This window comes from Barbus barbus (genome assembly GCF_936440315.1).
Source record: "Barbus barbus genome assembly, chromosome: 23".
NCBI classification, from domain to species: domain Eukaryota; kingdom Metazoa; phylum Chordata; class Actinopteri; order Cypriniformes; family Cyprinidae; genus Barbus; species Barbus barbus.
This window is the reverse complement of record NC_136751.1, coordinates 23,298,266-23,320,961: the sequence shown is the minus strand read 5'-3', so window position 1 is coordinate 23,320,961 and position 22,696 is coordinate 23,298,266. Positions and strand designations below refer to the sequence as shown.

The 22,696-nt window shown below is 40.4% G+C and overlaps 1 protein-coding gene across 2 annotated transcripts in view; it reads left to right on the top strand.

Annotated features, from left to right (window-relative positions):
* LOC306842925 (cadherin-13-like) overlaps positions 1-22,696 on the top strand; it is a 311,991-nt gene that overhangs the window by 250,459 nt on the left and 38,836 nt on the right. For both annotated transcript variants that reach the window (XM_079374136.1, XM_079374137.1), the window contains exons 9-10: positions 2,549-2,731; positions 4,275-4,528. In XM_079374136.1, coding sequence (XP_079230262.1) covers positions 2,549-2,731; positions 4,275-4,528 — 437 coding nt within the window. The remainder of the gene's footprint in view (positions 1-2,548; positions 2,732-4,274; positions 4,529-22,696) is intronic.

The window sequence follows — 22,696 nt, the reverse complement described above, 5'->3', positions numbered from 1 at the left end:
TTTTTTATAATGTTTTACCATAAGTTCTGACAAAATAACCAATACTGTGGAGGTCTCTGGCTCCTGATGAAGGGCCGTCAGACTGTAGAATATCTCAGTCTGTCACTCTGAGAGGCTCTGAAGTGAAAGTGTGTGATTGGGGTTACCTGTGGCATTAAAAGGCACCTGTATTGTCTTCCACAGTCACATCAAGAGAGACTCTTCACATGCCTCTCTCTCTCTGAAGGCTTCTGGAGTGCTTTCACCTCGAATGTGTTCCCAGTTTAGCTGAAGCAAAGTGTTAGTTTCTAGAATCTTGTTAAGCTGTGAAAACAGCACGCAGCTTTTTTTCTCACGTTCCCGGTTTTAGATGTGCAATTTGAGACGTGTAAGTCAGGCAGAGTTTCTCGAAAGGTCATGAATGTTGATTTGATTCCACGAACAGATGTTGAGACAGTATCAGGTGTGAATTTTGCAAGCTATTTGTTACTAAAGCAGTAGCACAGCTCAAAACGAATCTCCAATGATGCCTTCACCCTGCGTTACATTACTGATAATGAATGGCATGCCAAATAATACTAGTCATTCATTGCTTCCGGGTATCACCACATCGTTGCCTCTGTAGAAAGTGATTTATCTTTCACTGGCCACACGCTCTCTTCCCTCCTCATTTCCCTGTGTTCTGATCCTGGGGGGCTTTGACTAGGCAACATCTACCTCACACACACAAACCCACCCCGTTCCCTCAGTTTTGGGGTCTAGCTTCGGGGTTGATAACTTCTCTGTTTGCCACACTGCTGGTTGCTTTGTGAACTCAGAGGAATTGGGGTCTTATCAGTAGTGTGGCAGGGCCAGGGTATCAGCAGCCAACAAAGATTGAATACATCCATCTGACCGCTTCACTGCCCCAGATGATTAAATGAAACACCGACCGGTCAGCGATGTGAAGATGCACAGCGTGAAGCTGTGTGGACATATTCACGTCCCTCAGTAAACATTTGTGGCAACCTTTTGTTTAATTGTTTATTCCACACTTGATAAAATCTTGGTTGATAGCGGGAGAGTATCTCCCGCCGCTGTGATTTTGACAGAGATACACCTGCAGGGCTCACTGTAGACACAAGGCTCTCTTTGGAGCTGAAGTAATATGTAAGAGATGTAATCGCTTCATGGCCTTCAGCAGACAGGTACAATCTCATCTCATTCGAGACACCCACAGGTTTTAAGGACATGGTGAGCTGGGCTTGTGTTTCAGAATTGAAAAAAATGAAATGGAGATCTATTTTCAAGAAGGGATGAAGCGTGGCTTATATGTAAGGCTGACTCCAGGACATTTTTTTTTTCTTCTCTCTCTTGTAAGGAACAAAATCATGGGTTCTTTCTTTATATTATTAAAGAAGATATTGTTATTTGGAGACTGGCCTTAGAAATGAAACATCTATATTTTCAGGTGTGATAAAATGTCTTAGGCTAGAATCACCACCTGCATCTACTGCCTGATGTGTCTACAGCAGATCGTGGTAGCAGAACATTTTCACACCTAATGTGAAAAAGTGAAAAACTAAGCGTGAATGTTGTTAACGTAGATGTGCCTTCATGACATTAAGGATTTTCTTTACTGTTAATATTGGATGGTTCACTACTGTGGCTCGAAAGTAATACGCATTAATTTAGAGAGGGGGCTTAGTGGCAGTACTTCAGTTCTACGAGGGGTTAAACTACTTAGCTTCGCTTTCTAAACTTCTTTAATTCATCCAGTCACCCAGATCCAGCAGCACCCTCTTCAGGACACTGATGACCTTTGCATCTGTCCCCCTATACCCTCGCCACTGGACAGCTCTTATAAAGGGAGTGCATCCCTGAGGCATAGAGGGACTGCTCACTTCACAAGCCACTAAACAAAAATGATAGCAGAGCTGATGGGGACCAAAGCTCATCTGGCCTTTCTAGGAACACTTCATCTCCCCAAACAGGCCTGTGACATTGGGTTTGATTGAGCAAGGACTATGGAGATTTGCAGCACTCTGAATGGAGTGGCTTTCCTCCAGTGACAAAACAGAACAAGAGCGGTTTCATATAAGCTTAGCTTAAGCCTTATCTTTGACAGAGGGACAGAAAGAAGGGTAGGAGGGAGGTGGATGTAAGACAGAGATTCTGCATGTACAAAACAAGGAAGGAAGGACTAAACAGGGATTGAATTGATGCAGCCGTAGGTAGATCAGCACTTATTTCATTACTCAAGGCAGTACGCGGTTAGCTGAAAACAATAGGCGCCTGTCCTACTGGTTGTGTTAATCTCTGTAAACATAAGAGCCACAATTGTGAAGATCTAGTCAAAGCATTCATTTACAGTTAAATAAATTAATTTCTACAACCAGCAACTCCTCCACTGCTCATTTTGTCTTATTATTTGAAGAGACTGGAAAGAGAATTATTGATGTTGATTGCAGACTGCAAATTCATGTCAATTTACTTGTGATATGATGAATTCTAAAGTGTTGCTGTAATGTGATTTCTTGGTTTTCAAACATTGGGAAGTGTTTAATAGATCAAACAACCTTTTCTGTAGTTCCAGGCATCAGTGAATGAGGGATCAACTGGGGTGGTAGTGAACCTGACGGTGGATGACAGAGACGACCCAGCCACCGGAGCCTGGAGAGCCATCTACTCCATCATCAATGGAGATCCCAACCAGAACTTTGAGATACAGACCAACCTGGACAACAATGAAGGGATGCTGTCAGTGGTAAAGGTACACAATGTATTTTTAAGTTACTTGTTTGCCATGTGAAGGTACAGTAAGATCCCCTTATGGGGCTTGAACCTATAAAGTTTAGGTTACCAATTGAGATCTTAACCACGTATACAAATTAATTACTAAGTGTTTAAAGGTACAATAGACGATTGTCTTCAGAAACATTTTTTGTTATGCTGGTTGAAAGTCTCTTCGCATCCCGATAGCAATCATTAAGTTAAGTGGTCTAAATGTACTTATGTGTGTTTATATATTCTGTGGAAGGCATAGTATCAAGAAACATTCATCCAATCAAAATGTTCGGTCCGAACATTATGAAAGGCTTGCCTATCTTCCTGTCAACATATGTGTTTGCATACCTCTGTGCACCCTGTTCGCACATACATCATCAGCGCGTTCACGTACGCTATGCAGACAGAGTAAGAATGGCAGGCAAACATCAACAACCTGATCTTCCTTCCTGGTATTGCATATGACACATGATGTATTGTAGTATTGTTGTCTCTGGTCATCTGGTCTTTGTGCATTCATGCGTTCAGGAGGCGTGGCTTTGGGTAGCAATTTGCAGGGAGAGTGGGACGTACGCTTTCAATGCTATCAGGCTAAAGTTAGCATTTTCCAAGATGTCCTACTGCACCTTTAAGAATCTTGATTGGTAACAAAAATTTTAAAGGTTCAAGCCAAAAAAGGGGAACTTCATGAGCCACTATTATAGGATTTGCAAGCAAGCTTATTAATTGCAGAGGTAAATTGGCAGTTTTAGGGCAGGAATGTCCAATCTGTCTCCTAAAGCAGAGGTGTCCAGTTCTGCCCCTGGCGACCCACCGTCATGCAGAGTTCAGCTATAACCCTAATCAAACACACATGAACCAGCTAATTAAACTTTTCATTAGCACTTGAAGGATACACAGACAAGTGTTCTGAAGCAGGTTGGAAATATGCTTTGCAGGACGGTGGGTCCCCAGGACAAGGTATGTAGACCTCTGCTACAGAGTTTAGCTCCAACCCCAATTAAACACACCTAAATCATCAAGGTCTTGCTAGGCATACTAGAATCTTTCAGGCAGGTGGGTTGAGGCAAGTTGGAGCTAAACTCTGTAGAACAGTGGCCTCCTGGGCTGAGTTTGGACACCCCTGCCCTAAAGGGTCTGCTTTCTATTGAGTTTAGCTCCAAATTTTCTTCACACTTTTCTGGAAGAGTCTAGTAATCATGAGGACCTTGATTAGCTGGTTCTGGTGTGTTTAACAGTTGCCGCTAAACACAGGATAGTGCCCAACCCAAATAAATCACACCTGAACCAGACAAAGGTCTTCATGATTACTAGAAACCTCCAGACAGGTATCTTAGAGCTAAACTCTGCAGGAAAGTAGCCCTCTAGTAGGAGGATTGGATGCCCCTACTCTTTTTCCTGTTGTAAAAATGTACCATAAGTTGGTTTTGATAAGGTAGTAATTGAAAAATAATGATAAAGAGCCATTTATTTGGTATTCGTTAGTTAATTGCTCTTTTATAATTCCTTTCACATGTTGTCTTTCTCAGCCTCTGGACTATGAAAGTTCAATGTTTCACACACTGCTGATAAAAGTGGAGAATGAAGACCCTCTGATTCCTGACATTGTGTATGGCCCCAGCTCTACAGCGACAGTTTACATTACAGTTATGGATGTGAATGAAGGACCGGTGTTCTTCCCTGATCCTCTGGTTGTCATCAGGAGAGAAAATATTCCCGTAGGGAGCTTTGTGGCCATGCTGAACGCTACTGACCCAGACTACCTACAAACGCAGAGCATAAGGTTGGTGCAGCATGACTATGACTATGGTCGTCAATCTTTGTTCCTCCAAGTCCATATTTAGTCATATAATGCTGTATAGACTATTGGGTAGTCATCAACTGTGATATGTCTCAAAAAGTTGTGTCGAGGGAGCATCACTGGTACAAAGGGGAAGCTCATGAGCACCTTTCTGATTTATATAATTACAAATGGGACCAAGTGCACCATTTCCAGAGCCAATAATGCTTGTGTTCTCTTTCTGTTACATTGCTTCTGTGCTAGACATGGGAGGGATAACTTTTACAAACTCTGAAGCAAATGTCACATACATAGTTTACACATACACATACATTCTCATTGGATTCTGACAGGGTAGATTGCAATGACAGCACAAACTAATCAAAGCCTTGCACGAGCAGGATAGCATGACCCCTGTCACTTAGACATGTCTCAGTGTGGTTATTCTTGTCTTACTGTTCTTTGAGAACACAGCAAATATACTGGAAGCAGGACAGAGTTATGTATCTCAGAGTTTGACCATCTGTGCAGACATTCATCTTACTGCCCAACTACATAATTGACCAAGTACTTGGAGTCATTACCTTTAAATTTATTCTTAGAGACTTGTGACAGATCATTACTTCAATGTAGCTTTTAACTTTCCTTGAAGCCTCGTTACCTTATCAATAAGGTAATGCAAAAAGCAAAAATAAAAAAATATTTGCATTTATGTATTTGACAGATGCTTTTATCCACAGTGACTTACATTGCATTCAAGCTGCAAATTTACATTTTTCAGTTCTTCATCTCCCTGGGAATTAAACCCAGGACCTTGGTGCTTATAGCTCCATAAATGTTTGAGCTACAGGAAAGCTAATGTTTTTTTTTTAAATCAAAAAGCAGCTGTGTGCGCTTGAGCACATTTTCTCACACTCTTCCTCTGTCCCTCCTTTGTTCATTGCCTCAACCTTTTTGCTGTAGATGTGGTGTGTACACATTTGCATTTGTTATGTGATCTCAGTGTAAGCTGTGCCACGCTTGTTCAGATCAGGAGAATTTAAACAGGCTCCTGTGATTCGTCGTGTCTGCTGAGCGTGTATGAAACTCACAGTATGAAACTCGGTGTGCCGCTGTGATCATGTGCTCTGCCATTATTACCGCTCCGTCCTGCTAGTTAGAGTGAGCCCTCCTCATCAAAAACCATATGAGCTCTCTCCCTTCTCCTTCTCATTCTGTCCTCTCTTCATTCTTCATCTCTTCTATATCTGTCCTCTCTTTGCCTGCCTCACCTCTTTTGATCTCCTTTTGCCAGTAAAAGGCTCTTTGAAGTACCATAGCTTTCACCTGAGGCTATAAGTGGCAGGACTGAGTAAGAAAAAAGAACAAGCTGTAGCAAAATGAAAAAGAAGGACAGAGGAAAGGCTTTTCTATCTATCTATCTATCTATCTATCTATCTATCTATCTATCTATCTATCTATCTATCTATCTATCTATCTATCTATCTATCTATCTATCTATCTATCTATCTATCTATCTATCTATCTATCTATCTATCTGTCGTTCTGACAGTCTGTCTGTATATTGATCGCTCTGTCTCTTGTTCTGCTTATCGTTCTGTCATTTTATCTATTGTTCTAACCATCTCTTTATCACTCTATCATTCTTTCACTTTTTTCTGTACTTTTGTCCCACATTTCCTTTAACACAGTTCTGATATGGCATTAATTTATTTTTAGGCTTAGGTTAGCAGAAGCTGCCCCAAAGATTGCACCCTAGCAAGGGCAAAGAGTACAAAAGAAAGTGAAACCCCATTGATCTGTCTTTTTACCTGTGCCCCATGGTACTTCTTAAGGACTGCATTGTAAAAGATATGCAATCAGGCGTCCTTGATAAAAGACAAACATTAAAATTGCTGCAGAATTAATAGGCTTATCAAGAGCTACAGATTGTGGAACTGTAATTGTGAACAACAAGAGTATTATAACCATTATAGACCTTTGATTTGAAGCCTGGATAAATGTTGTCAAAAGATCAAGTTAAATAAAAAACTGTTGTATTTGTTTCTATAGAATTAGTTTATATTCTACAAACATAGGTTGTGTTTCTGGTTCTAAAAGAAAAAAATTGTTAGCTCTTGTTTGATGTTTGATACTATTCCTTTTAATGTATCCTCTAATTTAGTTTGAATATTCTATGTTTTCTTTTGAACTGACAGAAATGGCATTGATTATTCCATACAGACATATTAGCTGTGTCTCATTTAGAAGGATGCGTCCTCCGGAGGTCCAATCCTCTGTAGGTGGCATCCTCTCTAGGATGCATAAGGAAGTGTCCTCAACCTAGAATTAAAAACGAGACGGCCTTCGTAGGACGGGAGGAAAAGGAAACAGGAAGTATCACGTTGATTTGCCAACACATTTAGAGCATCGTTGCACTCTCACACTACTTAAATGAAGGAAAATTATTTCTAAATTTGGAAAGTAATTTGAAAAAAAAATGCTTTTACTTGTTTTATTTTGCTCAATGTTTGAGGAGCTGCAACGTACATACAACAGACATGTGTTAAAGAAAAAACGAGGAGGATATTAAGAACAAAGTTTATACTGGAGGTACTTTAAGTTGAAAACACCCCCGCGCTTGTGTGTACATCTGCCGGCGCCAGCATTTTTCAAATTAACACCGGTTGTTTACAGCAAAGCAAAGAATTGTGGGTTATCTGTAGAAGTGAACGATGCACCTGATGCATCCTCCGAATTCCTGTGAAAGAAGGTCGCATTCGGAGTGTCCTGCTTGCTTTTCTGAAATGAGACTCGATGACATATGCACTCTTCGAATGAGACCTCCGAAGGACGCATCCTTCTAAAGGAGAGCTGTACAGGAACCATCATTTATAAGAGTGCTTTTCACATCCTGCAAGTTTTATATCTCTATTGATAAAAGATAAAAGGAAAATGGTCTAGAGGGATTTATTTCTTAGTTTGTTTGTTTGCTATTTATCGATTCAATCTTTTTGGTGAATTACAGGAAATTTCCAGTTGCAAGAACGGCTTGATTGTTTAGTCTCTAACAGCAGTCCATACATTTATCTTGATACTTTAGTGAAATAAAAACCTGCAACACTTCAGGATCATTGTGCTTTTCAATGGCACTTTGTTGCAGATATGTTTGGAGCTCTCATTTATCAGACGTTCCTCTGAGTGCTGCTCTGAATGAGTAATTCAGAAGAGCATGTCAGGCAAGGTTAAGATTTTGGGGTCTCTGATGTGTTTGTTCAAAGGTTTTTAGAGTTTTCTTCCATCTCCACCCCTTTATTTAGCTCTGTCAGGCTTGTCAGGATAAGTTGAGCTGTGCATCATTGCTAGCCTGAGGGAAATCACAAACACTGACTCTATCAGAATTATGGGAAGGCTCGTTGGGTGCAAGCTCCCTCACCGCCACAGGTCGTTAGGAGTGATGCCGAGACGACTGTGAAATACACTGGGTAGAATTTGTAAAATAGATTAAATTCTATTTGCATTAGCTTGTTGACAAAGTTTTTGTTGTTGAAACAGTGGTTACTTTCGCAAATACTACCACCAAGGTTTGGTATTATACACAATGTTCATTTTTCGCTTTTAAATATATAGCTTTTGCTAATACTTCCAACAATTACAATGACTATTGTAAGTTTTTGTGTCATATTTTTATAACACCGAAAGATACTACACTTCAGTCAGTCATTGTTATTTCTGGAAATATTAATAGTTTGTTGAGGGTGCAATTGATGGTGCAAACCTTTTAATCTACCCATTACAATTTAGTCTTTTTGCATGATTTTTCCATCTGTTCCATAGCAATCAATACATAGTTATTGGATATATAGTTATAGTATTCCTGAGCAAATCAAAGAGTTGTTTAATGAGTACAGTTATATTTTAGTGTCTGTATAGAATATTATAATAGCAGGTCTTGGGTAACGGTTGTTCCCCTGCGGAGTACCATTCACATCCAAAATATAGCACTTTCCCTTGGATCATTGCATAAATCCCAGTCCAACTCTGCTTCAAAGCTGTCTCTGAGTTGATCTTGCTCCAAAAAAAAAACTTTCAGAACAGCCGTGTATACATAATTCTGAGTTTGTTCCTCCCTTTGGCTGTGCCGCAGTTTAAAATTCTGAGAAAAGGAGGATAAAGACACTGAAAAGACGGCTGGAGCCTGTTTGTGTAGGGAATTTCTCCCATCTCTTTATATACGGCATAGTGAAGATCAAGACACCTCATTCCTGAAGACACTTATTATTTACATATTCTACAGCTACTAGGAATTTGCCACATTGTGCTATATATTAGATATATTTCTAATAAAAAAATTGATAGAATATAAAAATGTACTATTTATTGTTTTTAAATACACGACCAGTTAAAAGTTTTAGAACACTCCCTTTTTCAGTTTTTATGTGACATTTATTAAAGGGGTCATCGAATGCTAAATTCACTTTACAAGTTGTTTGAACATAAATGTGTGTTGGAAGTGTGTGTACACATCCATCCTATAATGATAAAAATCCACCCAGTATTTTTTAAAAAATCCCTATTTTAAAATCCCTATTTCTCAAATCAGGCTGTTCTGAGGTTCCTGTCAGAATGACATAGTTCTGTACAGGCCCCTCCCATGATAGTTGATTGACAAGACCGTCTTACCTTAGACCCGCCCTGAGTGAGCTGTAAACAGTCCGACTGACTCCGGTGTAGGGGAAGACATGATGTCTCAGATTAAGCGATTGAAGTGTTTAGTTGTTGGATGTAATAATGAATATATAGCAGTTGTCATTTACTCCTGACATCTGAGCTGCTGAAGACGCAGAGGATTAACGTTACTTTCACTTTTAAGTGAATGCACCGATCCCTGATCTACATAAATGCGTGAATATGGTAAATGTGAGATGGCTAACGCATCAATGTATCTGGAGCAGTCGAATAGGGAATCTACACATATCTATGGTCTCTGCTCGTCACTCCATGGAAGAGAGGGGCGGAGTCAGGAGAGCTCACTAGCATTTAAAGCAACATGGACTAGATCAGCGTGCTGAAAACAGAGCTAATTTTGACAGGGTAAAGAAGGTGTTTTTTACACTACCATTGAGAAATTTTAACCAAAGTATGTTATAGACTTTTCATTAAGACCCTAAAGAATCATATCAACTTGTGTAAAATGGGCATCCGATGACCCCTTTAACAATTCAGATTACTTTGAAATTAAATCACATCAAGGGGATAAAAAAATTAAAAGAACAAAACGGAACCAATAAAATTTTGTAAATTAAAAAAAAAAAAAAAAGATTAATGGAATCTTTATGTAAAACAAATATAATTAAATTCTAAATGCGTAAACCAAGCCCCTACATTTTTTCTTCTAGAATATCCTTTTTCATTCTGAAATACATCACATTATGGGTTGTGAACAGCATTTCATGTTGACACGAACTCATTGCGTATTAATTTATTAAAAAGAAAAATGTTCTTTAAATGTACTGCAGCTGAATTAATTCAAGGTCTTTTGTATGATTTTATGAGAAATCGTTTCAATGCATGTTAAATGATGATTGATGATTTATTCTACACAGCATAACAATTCCTCATTTGACTGTAATATCAAATATCTATTCACATTTTATAGCAGAGTTGAGTGGTAATATTGTATTGGTGCTCATTTATTTCTCCATAAGCGCGTTAGAGTGTTCGTAAGATAAAAAGCATGTTAATGGATGTATCTTTGTCAGCAGTGAAAGCTGTTAAGTGATGCCATTGCTTTGGACACAGCTGCAGTCTGTGCAGATGCAATATCATCTGTGCCGTTTTAGTGAAACACTCTCACACCTGCACTACCACGCTTTATATTTAACAAATGTTAATTTGTATATCGCAGCCAATATGCTGGATGATATTTAAAGTGACTGTATGTTTGTTTAGTGATGTTAAGATGTTCCTGACATTGCTGTTCTATCCTCAGTGCAGGCTGAGAAAGTTATACTGATAGTGACATTTAATGAGATCCAGAACATGCATTTATCTCCTCTCACCCCTTTGCTCTGATGACCTACGGGATGTGACTGAGCTACTTCCTCCTTCGTGGGATCTGCTTCTGTTGCACCCTTCTCTCATTAGTTGTTTTGGAACTGCAGTACTCAGCAAGTACTGAAAGATGACAGGCCATGTCTAGATGACAGGACAGTTTTCTTCTCATTAGAGCAGAGGATCTCTACCTTTGTATCTCCAAGTAATGTCAAAGGTCCCCTCTACTGGCGACTATATTCCAAAGTAGAAGTTTAAACTAAAATAAGTTAATTTTGTTAGTGCATGTTTTTTAGCCACAGCCATATCACCCTGCAGCCCAAGACCGGTTGCCCACTGAAGCTAAGCAGGGTTGAGCCTGGTCAGTACCTGGATGGGAGACCTCCTGGGAAAAACTAGGTTGCTGTTGGAAGAGGTGTTAGTGAGGCCAGCAGGGGGTGCTCACCCTGCGGTCTGTGTGGGTCCTAACGCCCCAGTATAGTGACGGGGACACTATACTGTCAAAAAGCACCGTCTTTCGGATGAGACGTTAAACCGAGGTCCTGACTCTCTGTGGTCATTAAAAATCCCAGGATGTCTTTCGAAAAGAGTAGAGGTGTGACCTCGGCATCCTGGCCAAATTTCCCCATTGGCCTCTGACCATCATGGCCTCCTAATCATCCCCTTACACTGATTGGCTTCATCACTCTGTCTCCTCTCCACCAGTAAGCTGGTGTGTGGTGGGCGTTCTGGCGCACTATGGCTGCCGTCGCATCATCCAGGTGGATGCTGCACACTGGTGGTGGACGAGGAGACACCACCCCTCACAATGTAGAGCGCTTTGAGTGCTTAGAAAAGCAGAAAAGCGCTATATAAATGTAATGAATTATTATTATTATTAATAAGACAAAATTAGACATTCACTGTAACTTAAACTCACTTGCTTTGCTCAGCTAGCCTAAAACTTAGTGAAGGAAACATGGTTAAAAATTACTTGAGAAAGGTAATAAAACTTAATTTGCAAATATGCTTTAGATCCACTGACATTTGTTGGCAGGACAAATGACAAATTTGTCAACTTAGTTTCCCAAGGTTCTGTGCTGCCAAAAAATGTTGAAATGAGAACTCCTTGAAAGTTCAACATGTTCCTAAATGTACATGTTCTTGATTTACTCCAGATACTGTATGCCATTTTTTTTATGTAGAGCTACACCTTCGTATTTAGAGGTTTTGGCATTTTTAATATGACATAAATTAGTTGAAATGATTTTAAGACATCTTGCTGTCACAGCTTGTGTAAATTTAATTGGGTTTTGTATGGTGTTGCAATAACACATAATCCATTTAGATACAAAATGTTTTTGTAATTGCACTTGACTTTGTTCCTATAGTGCATTATGTGGGAGTTGTGGGTTTGTATATGTTAATGTCTCTTTGTGTATATGTGGGCGAACCATTAATTAATCACAGTGTTAAATGAACTCTTTTGTAGAGTTAAGTTTAAGTTTGCTGTAATTTGTACGCGTTGATTAATCACCAGTAATTGTACGTGTGTGCACTGTTTATCTGGAGGTCCCTCTTCCTCTATTCAACAATGCAATACTGTAGTATGGCTGTCTGTTTTAATTAACGACAACTCTGCTGTCTTCACATCTCTGGAAACTCAGAGGGCCACAGCAACCCCTTATTCTACCGAGTTCCTGGAACTTAAAGATTGTCTTAAAAAAATAAATAAAACAAGTATGCGGTATTCAGAATAATCTCTTGTGAGATGCACTGAGAGTTTGGTGACAGTGGAGGAGGGAAGAGTTTGGGCTGGTTAATGTCAGATCTCGCTTATTCTGCAGTGGCTGCTCAAAAGAATAACTGCACTCTGAAATGAAAAACTGAATTAATTGTGATAAATATGAAGACGCTTAGCCTCTGCGACTCCTTTCTTTATGGGAGTTAACCATTTCTCACACAGAAACAAGATACGGTTGGTTTTCCTCATTAGTTCCACAGTGTCAGATATAATTCCAAGCTAGTTTATTATCTTATTTCCTTGCACAGGGCTAGTGAAGTCCTCATGATTGTTATTTACATTTTATTGAATGCTGATACGTCAAGTACTTCATATTTAATATAGGCAAAGTGTATAAAATTTAAACAGTCTAGACCCAAGTTTTGATATTTGACCTCTGTTTTATAGTAGAAAAGTTGTTGGTAAGAGATAGTACTTTCTTGACTTACTTTCTTCATAACTTTTGAGTGAACCCCTTTGAATTCCTCCTTGTGCTGATTGTTTTCCCAAAATAATTGGTAAATAATATCAATAAACTTAATTAACATCATGTTACTCAGTTTATATGCTACCATTCAATTGTTTGGGGTCAGTACGATTTTTTGAATACAGTAAAAACAGTAATATTTGATTTTAAAAATGTATAATTTAAATAACTTTTTTTACTTTTTAAACTATTTTAATACATTTCAAAATTATTACTGTGATTGCAATGCTGAATTTTCAGTCTTCAGTATTACATGATCCTTCAGAAATCATTGTAACATGCTATTAGACTAGTAATATTTATTAATATTATTCATATTTTTTTGTGGAAACCACGATTGATTTTTTTTTTCTAGGATTCTTTGCTGAATAGAAAAAACTGCATTTATTTAAAACAGAAATATTTAGTAACATTACTATATTACTTTATAAGCAAACATGTCTTTACTGTTACTTATACAAGTTAATGCATCCTTTGCTGAATAAAAATCGCACTGGCCCTGAATGTTTGAATGGTAGTATACATACAGTACATATATCCGGCGCAGAATAGAGTACACATTTAAAGTTCTTTCAGCCAATAGAATCACTTTGGGGTCTGAGGGGAACAGGAATCTTTGAAGGGAAAGAAACTTGCACAACTCTGACTGTGTGCCGCAGAAAGCCATTTTGGCTCATTTTCATGCAAATTCATAAAATGTAGGCTTGTCCTACGGAAATAGAAAGACTGCAACAAAACTGTCTGATCTCTATTTCCTCTTGACATTAATAATGAGTAATGTGGTATTAGTCTAGGAAACAGTTGCGAGACAGCCATTATGTGGTTAAATAATTAAAACTATCCAAAAGGTGCCAACAGGAAAGACTGAGTGGCAAGGCCTCTCTGAAGCATGGATAAATTGGTTTTCTCTGACTTAATTACAGGGTTATGATTTTCAACCGATGCAAAGAGCTTCTTTTTGTGCCTTATTATGATAATAAATTAGATTTTATGTATTGCATTGCTGAGGCATGATAATTTATGGAAATGAAGCCAAGGTAGTTCTTCCTGTTACCTCGGTTATGCAGTTTAGTTCTCATGCAGTGAGTTCTTAAAAAAGTGTGAAAGAGATAGGGGATGGATCTGGGAGTGTGTGTGGTGCGTCCGTACGCTTGACTGCTGATACCACACAAAGAGCTTTGATGATTCTCACAGTCTTTGCTTAAGCTTACAGTAATCAAGTGAATGTTTGTCTGAACACATGCTCCTCAATCCTCAGTGGCTGAATAAACTTTGCACAGCTTGGCACATCTTTGCTTATGGGAGTCTCAGTTGGAAACAGCATTGTTCTAAGAGGTCCTAGTATCACGTCTTGTCTAGCTAAACTGCCTCTCTCTAACCAAGAGGTCCGTAAGCAGGTTCCAGATGGTACATAGACCTACACGCTCAGGGAAAAAAGTACAGAACTGTCACTGGGGCAGTACCTTTTCAAAAGCTGTTATTATGTACTCTTGAAATATTAATATGTATATTTAAGGTACTGGTATGTACCATTTAGAGGAAATAAGGTACAAGAATGTACCTTTTATCTTTTGTACCTTAAGGTGCCACCCTAGTGACACTTTTTTCTGAGAGTGTATAAAACAGAAATTATGATAAAAAATATATATATATATATATAATAATAACAGATGGTATAATTGCACATATTCTTACATTATCAACATATTTTATTATTCGGGGGGGGGGGGGGGGGGGGGGTTTCTTAATTTTTCAACATAATTTCTGTTCTTTATGCTCTATATAAAATATGGTAACAATGCAATTACCAACATGATATAACAATAATTTTACAGCATTTATTAACTTTGGTTAATGGTGTTAATTTCCATATACACTATTTTCTGTATCACTGAGCCAGTAGGTGGCAACAAACTTAATGGTTGAGTCATTGAGTCATTCGTTCTACCAATTTGTTCAGAAAAATTATTCATTTAGGAATAAAACAAGTGTCTTTATCAGTTGGTCAGTGAATCATTCACAAAATTGATTCTTTAAAAACTCTTTAATGTGCAACATTACATGATTGAATCTTTGAATCGTTCCCTCAAGCAGTTTGTTCGAAACACAGATTCATTCAAGAATGCCATTACTACGTAGGTGTTTCTTGAAGAAGACAACATTTTTTGCTGTGGCTTTGCTTGGAACTATACTTTTTTTTTTTTTTTTTGAAAGTGTAGAAATTACTGGCAATATTATGACCAATAAATTGACATTGCATGTAAAACAGATAAAGACATTAGTATTGCTTGAATATATTTTAATTTATATTAGTTAACATAACATGAAAAATAGTTATCTAAATACATGAATATGTATAATTATTATGTTATAAAATTTGTCATCACAAGAATAATTACATTTAAAAGTATATTAAAATAGAAAAATGTTAAAACGTTTAAATTGTAATATTATTTTAGCTTGCAACTTGACAAGCTGCCTTTTCAAAGTTGATTCCCCAGCCCTGAAGAAAGTGTGTGTTTGTGTGTGTGTATACTGATCCTGTGAAGGCTGTCAGAGGGTTAAGCAACAGAGTGAGATGAATGGACGGTGAGCGACAGTCTGAACTTTAACGAGGAGTTAATGGACATGCTAGTAGAATGGACTGCACCCACAGAAGGGGTCTGATTCCCTCTGAGTCTGACCATGGTTGATTGATGGGCCGTCTCCCTCTGTTTATATTGTCCTGCCTCCCTGTCACATTTATTTCCTTTGTACAGCTCTTTCTGCCAATATGAAAGTGAAATATCTGCAGGGGTGACAATGGCAATTTGTCCCAGACATGAGAGCGGAGGGAGAGTTTATGGCACAGCTGTTTTTCATCAACCTCTGCATCTTCACGCACTGATCTGGGGTCCGGCGAATGCACATGTGGGAGTTGAGTTCAGTTTAGTCAGCGTGAATGAATCCCACAGAGAAATGAACTTAGAACGGGAATTATGCTGCGTTTGGGAAAGCCGATTTTCTTTTGTCTTTTTCCCTCCATTTTTACTGTATCTTCACTCAGAAAGAGATGATATCCAGTTCCAAACCAAACTGCAATTGCATTTCAATGGCTAAAAGTAATATCCTAATGGGTGCATCCATCCTATTTTACAAACACAGGATGGTCAGCATTAGTGTAAGTGTGCCACTTCGTCCCTGCAGATGTATGTTTGCTGATAAAGAGGCCTGTTTTTGGGGGGCTATAGCATAAAACTCAGCTCAACGGAACAGTAAAAGTAGAGCACACATTAATATTTGAACAACAAAGTTTCACATCAAGTCTAAAGTTACACAAAAAAAGCTCAAGAATATGTGTGTGTGTTCTCTTTATTTACTTATTACAGTTTAGTTTAATGCTGTTAGTAGCAAAGATGTTGTGCACCTTAAATCCACCTTTTATTATTTGCTTCTATGTAACATGGATCTTTATTGGAGAAATTGTTGGTTTACACAGTCCACAGTTCAACTTGTGAGACAGCATTGGTTTCTCCTTACATGGATCCACTCCTTAGCACAGACCAGGAATAAAAGGAACAGAATGTATGTACAAAGATGCCAGAATGACCCTCCTGCAGCAGAGAAGCTGTCTGTAGCTTTCCCCTGTTTTCTATTAGAAGGTAACGTGGAGAAAAGCCCCTCTGGCCTCCGTGCCCTTGCAGTGATGCAGAAGCATAAATTTCCACTGCACCATGGGCCCCTCCAGGCCTGACACATCTTTAAAGGGTAAGGGAGTAAAAATTATATGAAAAAGTGTCTCAAGGAGAGGCATTTCTTACATTTTAGATTGTGGTGAAGAAGTGGTCTTTTTTTTCTCTTTGTGGATTGAAGGTCAATGCCCTAACCTGGTGAAGTGAGCTTGTATGCTTTGTGAGCAGTTGCTATTGTGTACTTGTGACTGAAATAGAGGTTTTTCGTTTTGTCTTTAGAAACAGCAGCCAGTTGCATAACATTCTTAGACTAGTATTACAAGTAGAGTAAGTCTTTGTTTTTAATTTATATTTTTAATTTATTTTTGTTTTTAAGAAAACTGGCTACAACTTTTTTTTAAAGTCAGTTACTACACGTAAACATTTTTTGAATCTTAGAAGTTGTCACATTTTGCCAGGGAGCAAGGAACGAGGAGACGAGGAATTCACAAACGAGTCTTTTAATCATCAACTGGGAGCATGGGAGGCACAGGAAACACGAGGAATGACGTTCAAGATCCGACAAACACTAACTGAAAGGACTGGGGCTTATAAACACTGGGTAATAGGGGAAGACGATGAGACACACCTGGAACAAATTAAAATGATCAGACTGGGGAGAAACTGGGTCACAGGGAACACATGAGGAGCAAAAACACAACAAAACAGTCCAGGATCCTGACATATTGCCCCCCTCCCGGAAGGTGTGTCCTCTCACCGTTGAAACATCCAAAGGGAAGGGGCAGGTGGGAACTAGGGAGGCGGCTCAGGAGGAGGACGGACACCTGGGAGGGGGCCGGCAGACAGAGACCAGGGAGGCGACGGAGGAGGGAGGAGCCAGGGAAGAGACAGGAGGGACCCGGAGCTGGAGGCGCTCAGCTGGACCCAGGCCACAGCCGTGAAGATGGCCCACAGTGGAGCCGACGGAGGGAGGAGCCATGGAGGAGCGATGGCCGCCGACTCCAGGGGGCCGACCAACGGCGGCAGAGCAGGTGGTGGAGGAGCCCGAGGCGGAGACGGAGAGCCAACGAGCCAGGGGGATGCCGAGAATCCGGGGGGCCAGGGTGGAGCCGAGGGCTCTGGCGACCAAGGCGGAGGCGGAGGCGGAAACCCGGTGATCCGCGGCGGAGCCGGAGCAACTGAGGACCCAGGTGGAGCTGAAGGGAGGAAGGAGCCCAACGGAGCTGGTGGGATGGAGCGACGAGGCGCAACCAGAGGAGAGGAGTCCTGAGGCGATGGCGGGTCGACACCCGACCAAGGCGGAGCCGGAGGGACGAGGGAGCCCGGTGGAGCTGGTGGATCGATGGGTGACGGTGGAGGCGAGGGAGCTAGGAGCCGAAGTGGAGCCACTGGGTCTACGGGCCGAGGCGGAGTCCGGGCCTCGGAGGCTGGAGGCGAAGGTGACAGATACTCCAGCCCCGGCGACGCTGAAGGATGGCAGACTCACGGGGCTCGCACCGTATAGATAGGGGGCTGAGGGCGAGCTGGGGGGCTGCCAGACGACAGCGGTGGAGGAGGCAGGAGTGGGTGGGAGGGTGGTTATTTTCGAGGAGCGGGCACTGGAGAACACTTTCGAGGAGCGGGCACTGGGGGGCACATTCGAGGAGCAGGCACTGGAGGACGGACGCCCCCTCTCTGTCCAGCAGTTCCCAGATCTATCCTCAGCTCACCCTCAGCCGCGGTGCAGGGGCGGAGCTCCACTCCCCGCTCACACCGTCCATGGCTTGCTCCCTCGTGATGGGCACTGATGCCGGCTCTCACACCTGGTCTGACGGGTTGGGCTCAACTTCCGGGGCGATCATCCGCTCAGTCGCTCGGCTTCGCGCTGGCACGCAGATTGCGGCGGCAAATGGCTCTCCGTCATCGGTGGGCTCGGGCTGGTGCTCCGCACCGTGGGGAGATGGTGGGCTGGGCTCTGGGTCTGGAGTGGATCTGGCGAAATCATCCTCAGGGGAGACTGTGAGGGGCGATCCGTTTCTCGCCAGAGTTCACTCCACGAATGCGGCGAAATCCTCTCGAGGACATCTTCGGATGCTCTCTTCAGCGCTCTGCACGCGGTGTTTAGGCTTGCATTATAAAATGAGCAGAGCGCGTCGTCCAGGTAGCTGGTGGCATTAGCTAACATCAGGAACAGTCTTGTATGGCCCTCGAGAGATCTGTCCCCCTGCTCCAGCAGGAGGGGGAGGAATTTGGGCCGGATGAAGGGATCCATAAGGGAAACACAATGGGAAAAAAACACTGAGGGAAAACAGAAAACAAAACGGAGGGTACAAACAGAGGTAACGGTTTTAGGTCGGATCTTCTGTCACACTTTGCCAGGGAGCACGGAGCAAGGAACGAGGAGACGAGGAATTCACAAACGAGTCTTTTAATCATCAACTGGGAGCATGGGAGGCACAGGAAACACGAGGAATGACGTTCAAGATCCGACAAACACTAATTGAAAGGACTGGGGCTTATAAACAATAGGGGAAGACGATGAGACACACCTGGTGCAAATTAAAACAATCAGACTGGGGAGAAACTGGGTCACAGGGAACACATGAGGAGCAAAAACACAACAAAACAGTCCAGGATCCTGACAGAAGTACGATTGATTACCGCTTCAATAAATATTAGATGGTCAGACTAGTTCTTAAGACTCTGTCTTAATATATTGGCTAAGTTTATGCAACTGGCCTCAGCTTTAAGGAACATTAACACAGGGTTTTGCATGGACATCTAATGAATTGTTAAACGTGTCAAGTGACATGCTAAACACACACTGTCTTTTTTTTTTTTCTTTTGGATGAAAATATTATCTAATTTTAGTGAACATTACATGTCACTTTTGTTTTATTCTGACTTAAATGGCATAAATTGAATCTACAAAATATATCCTTATAATAGAAAAATTAGTGTTTTAAATAATACAGTCAAATTCTTTCTAAAGCATTGTGCATTAGTCATGGTACTAATCATTATTATATTGTTAATATCTTTTTTTTTCTCGTTGTGTGTTTGTAAACAGTATCTTTTAATTAAAAGCATTTAATTATTGCAGGGATTCACAGACTCTTTTTAAGATGGACCCCATTGAACCTCTAACATATTTAATTGAAGTACCCCTGAGATTATAAGTTAAAAGGATAGTTTACCCCTAAATGAAAATTCTGTCATTATTTACTCCCCTCATATCATTTCAAACTTGTATACAGGATAGGAACAACATTAGGGTGAGTAAATCTTGACAGAATTTAAATTTTAGGTGAACTATCCCTTTAATATTTAAGTTATGTAACTACACATTTGTATGTTCCTGACTCTGTGATGTCAGTTAATGGTCACAACATGCAGGTTGTAGCATTTGGACCAATCAGACACACATTTATCCATTATATTTAATGAATAATCCAGCAAACCCTCTCATTCAACAAACAATCTGTGAGGGTCTATGGACCCTTCCCCCTGAAAGAGCACCCTAAAGGGCTCAGTTACCAGGGCAACCATCTGATAAGGCTGTTTTATTGCTCAAAAGTTTGTGAGATGTGACTTGCCGTAAGAACGGACCCTTCTGAAACCCACGCAATGCCCATACAAACAAAAAGTTCCTCTTTGTCACTCATAGACAAACCTTTCTACAGATAAACATGCATCCCAGGACATTGTGTGTATGATTTTAACTATCTTGTATAGTTTCTCTTACATTGTATTTTGTTTTATGCATGTTTTACGAGTGAAGTACTAGTTAATGTAACCTCACCTATATCGTGTCTCCTACCAAATTAATGCTCATTTGATGACGCACACTTTGGTGTACACCACCTTCTCATAGAATGCCAGGTGTGTGTGTGTGTGTGTGATTTAATCAAAGTATAGACTGCCAGAGCCTTTCGAACCATGCTCTCAGACAAAGGGTCATAAAACCCCCCAATATTTCCAACCTCCCGCTTGGAAGTTCAGCCTTTCTCGTTGGTCAAGCCCATCTTGAAAGGTGTGACTCTTCTCTGACATTTAAGGGCTCACGCACAGGTCCAACTCTCTTCTGCTAAATCTTCCGATTTCTGCCCGTATTGGTTGGACTCATGGAGCGCCTGAGCCGGTGCAGGCACGCCCGGCAGACCCCAACATAGAGCCGTATGCGGTCTCCCCAGCCTGGGGAGATGGCTCTAGACTACTGAGAGTCAAACTAATACCACTGGAGTTCATCTTCACTCAACCCTGGAATTCACGATCATGGAAATTCCTCAGATATTTCTCTCTCCTTGCTCCCGGCAGTCTCTGAATCTTCATCTCTGGATTGCGGCCTATAGTTCCACTGCGGCCCACAGGGCCAGCAGGCCCCATTTTACACCCAGCCATGTGCTTACTTAGAAGAGTACTCTCTCAACCCCAACAGAGTCATGAACAACCTCAGAGTTTCAAGAGATTGCAACTTCGGCCATCGAATGGAAACATCCAGACCTTCTTCAGAAGCTTCACGACACTCTCAATAAGTCAAATGCAAGTATCGTTCCTTTCACCACACAGATGTTTGTTGTAAGCTATCATATACTGTGCTTTGAATTAGAGACTGATGGTTCTTTCAGATGGTCAACTCAGCCTCATTTCCCCTGTTTCTGTCCGGTTTCATTCATCCAGTCTCACTTACCCTTCCCATGTACCATGTATGTGTAATGCGTGTGTGTGTGTATGTGTATGTGTGTATATGTATGTGTTCGTTTAGTCTAGTGATGTGTGTGTGATTTAGTTAATAAAACTTTGTGCACAATACATATGAGTATTTGTTTCTGATTCACCTGCTTGCAACAAAGTCAATTTAACGATTTCGATCTTGTTACATGCTCTGAGTAAATGAGTATTTCTCTTACCCTAGAAATTAAGATTTCTTTTAATTCATAAATAATCAATACTGAGCATTCACTAGACGACCTGGTCAATCGATTGTACTGTAAATTCTGATTTATCAAGCTGATTCTATTAACTTATCCAAATATTATAATTAATTATAAAGAGTTATGATTAATTGTTAATATTCCCCCCTTGAGCTAAGATTATTACAAGGTAAACAACTAAAATACATTTTAACTGTTTTTATTTTCATTAAAACATTTTATGATTGAAATCATTATTAGATTTTCATACTCGCAAACTCCCTGCAGTTCCCTTACAAACTCCCGGGGATTTGCAAACCCTGAATTAACATTATGCTGCTCCCCAGACAGCAACATAGTTTTGACCCAGATCTGGATCCGGATCTGGGCCGACACTGCTTGCTGTCTGGGTCATTTTCAGTCTATCTTTAATAAAATCTTTTATTAACGAGCATTTTCTTTAGCAATATTGTTGATGAGATTAACACTGCACACATGCACACAAATGCAATTTTAAGTTGGCAGTTATTTCCAAGTATACAGTGCCCTCCAAAAGTATTGGAACAGTAAAGACACAATTGCTCTGTTGGCTGTGGGGTCAAGACATTTATAAATATGACTAAAAGATGAATATGAGACAAAACTACAGAATGTCACATTTTATTATTGGGTGATTCAACACATAGATGTTTTACCAGCTAAGAAGTTCAGCACTTTTAGAGTTTCATCCCTCTATCTAATGTGAGCATAAGTATTGGGACAGTTACCTCTCAGGTCTTTTTATGTGATCAGCTGTGTCCTGCTGCATTTATTCTTCAGATATTAAAAGCAGGGAATGTGTCGTATCGGTTATATCCATTACTTCTGTATTCTGAATCTTGCATTCGATGATGACACGCACAAACCAGGATGAAGATGAGGGAGCTGACTTTGAGAGAAAAGCAAGCAATTTGGATGCTAAAAGAAAAGAGGAAGTCAATTAGAGCTCTAGCAAAAACAAAGGGCATGGAGAAATCAAGAGTTTGGAAACCACCAGCGACACCAGCAACAAACAACGACCTGATCGGCTGAGAAAACAACAGTAGTTGATGACAGACAAATCATAAAAACTGTGAAAATGAACCCTAAAAGACATGTCTTTAAAATCACATATAACTTCCAGAAAGCTGGGGTGATGCTCTGACAATCTACTGTCCTCAGGAGACTTTGACACAGAATTACAGATGCTACACAGCAAAATGCAAACCTCTGGCCAGCACCAAAAAATAGAAAGGCAAGATTTGAGTTTGCAAAAAAGCACAAAGGTGAGCAAAGAGTTTTGGAACT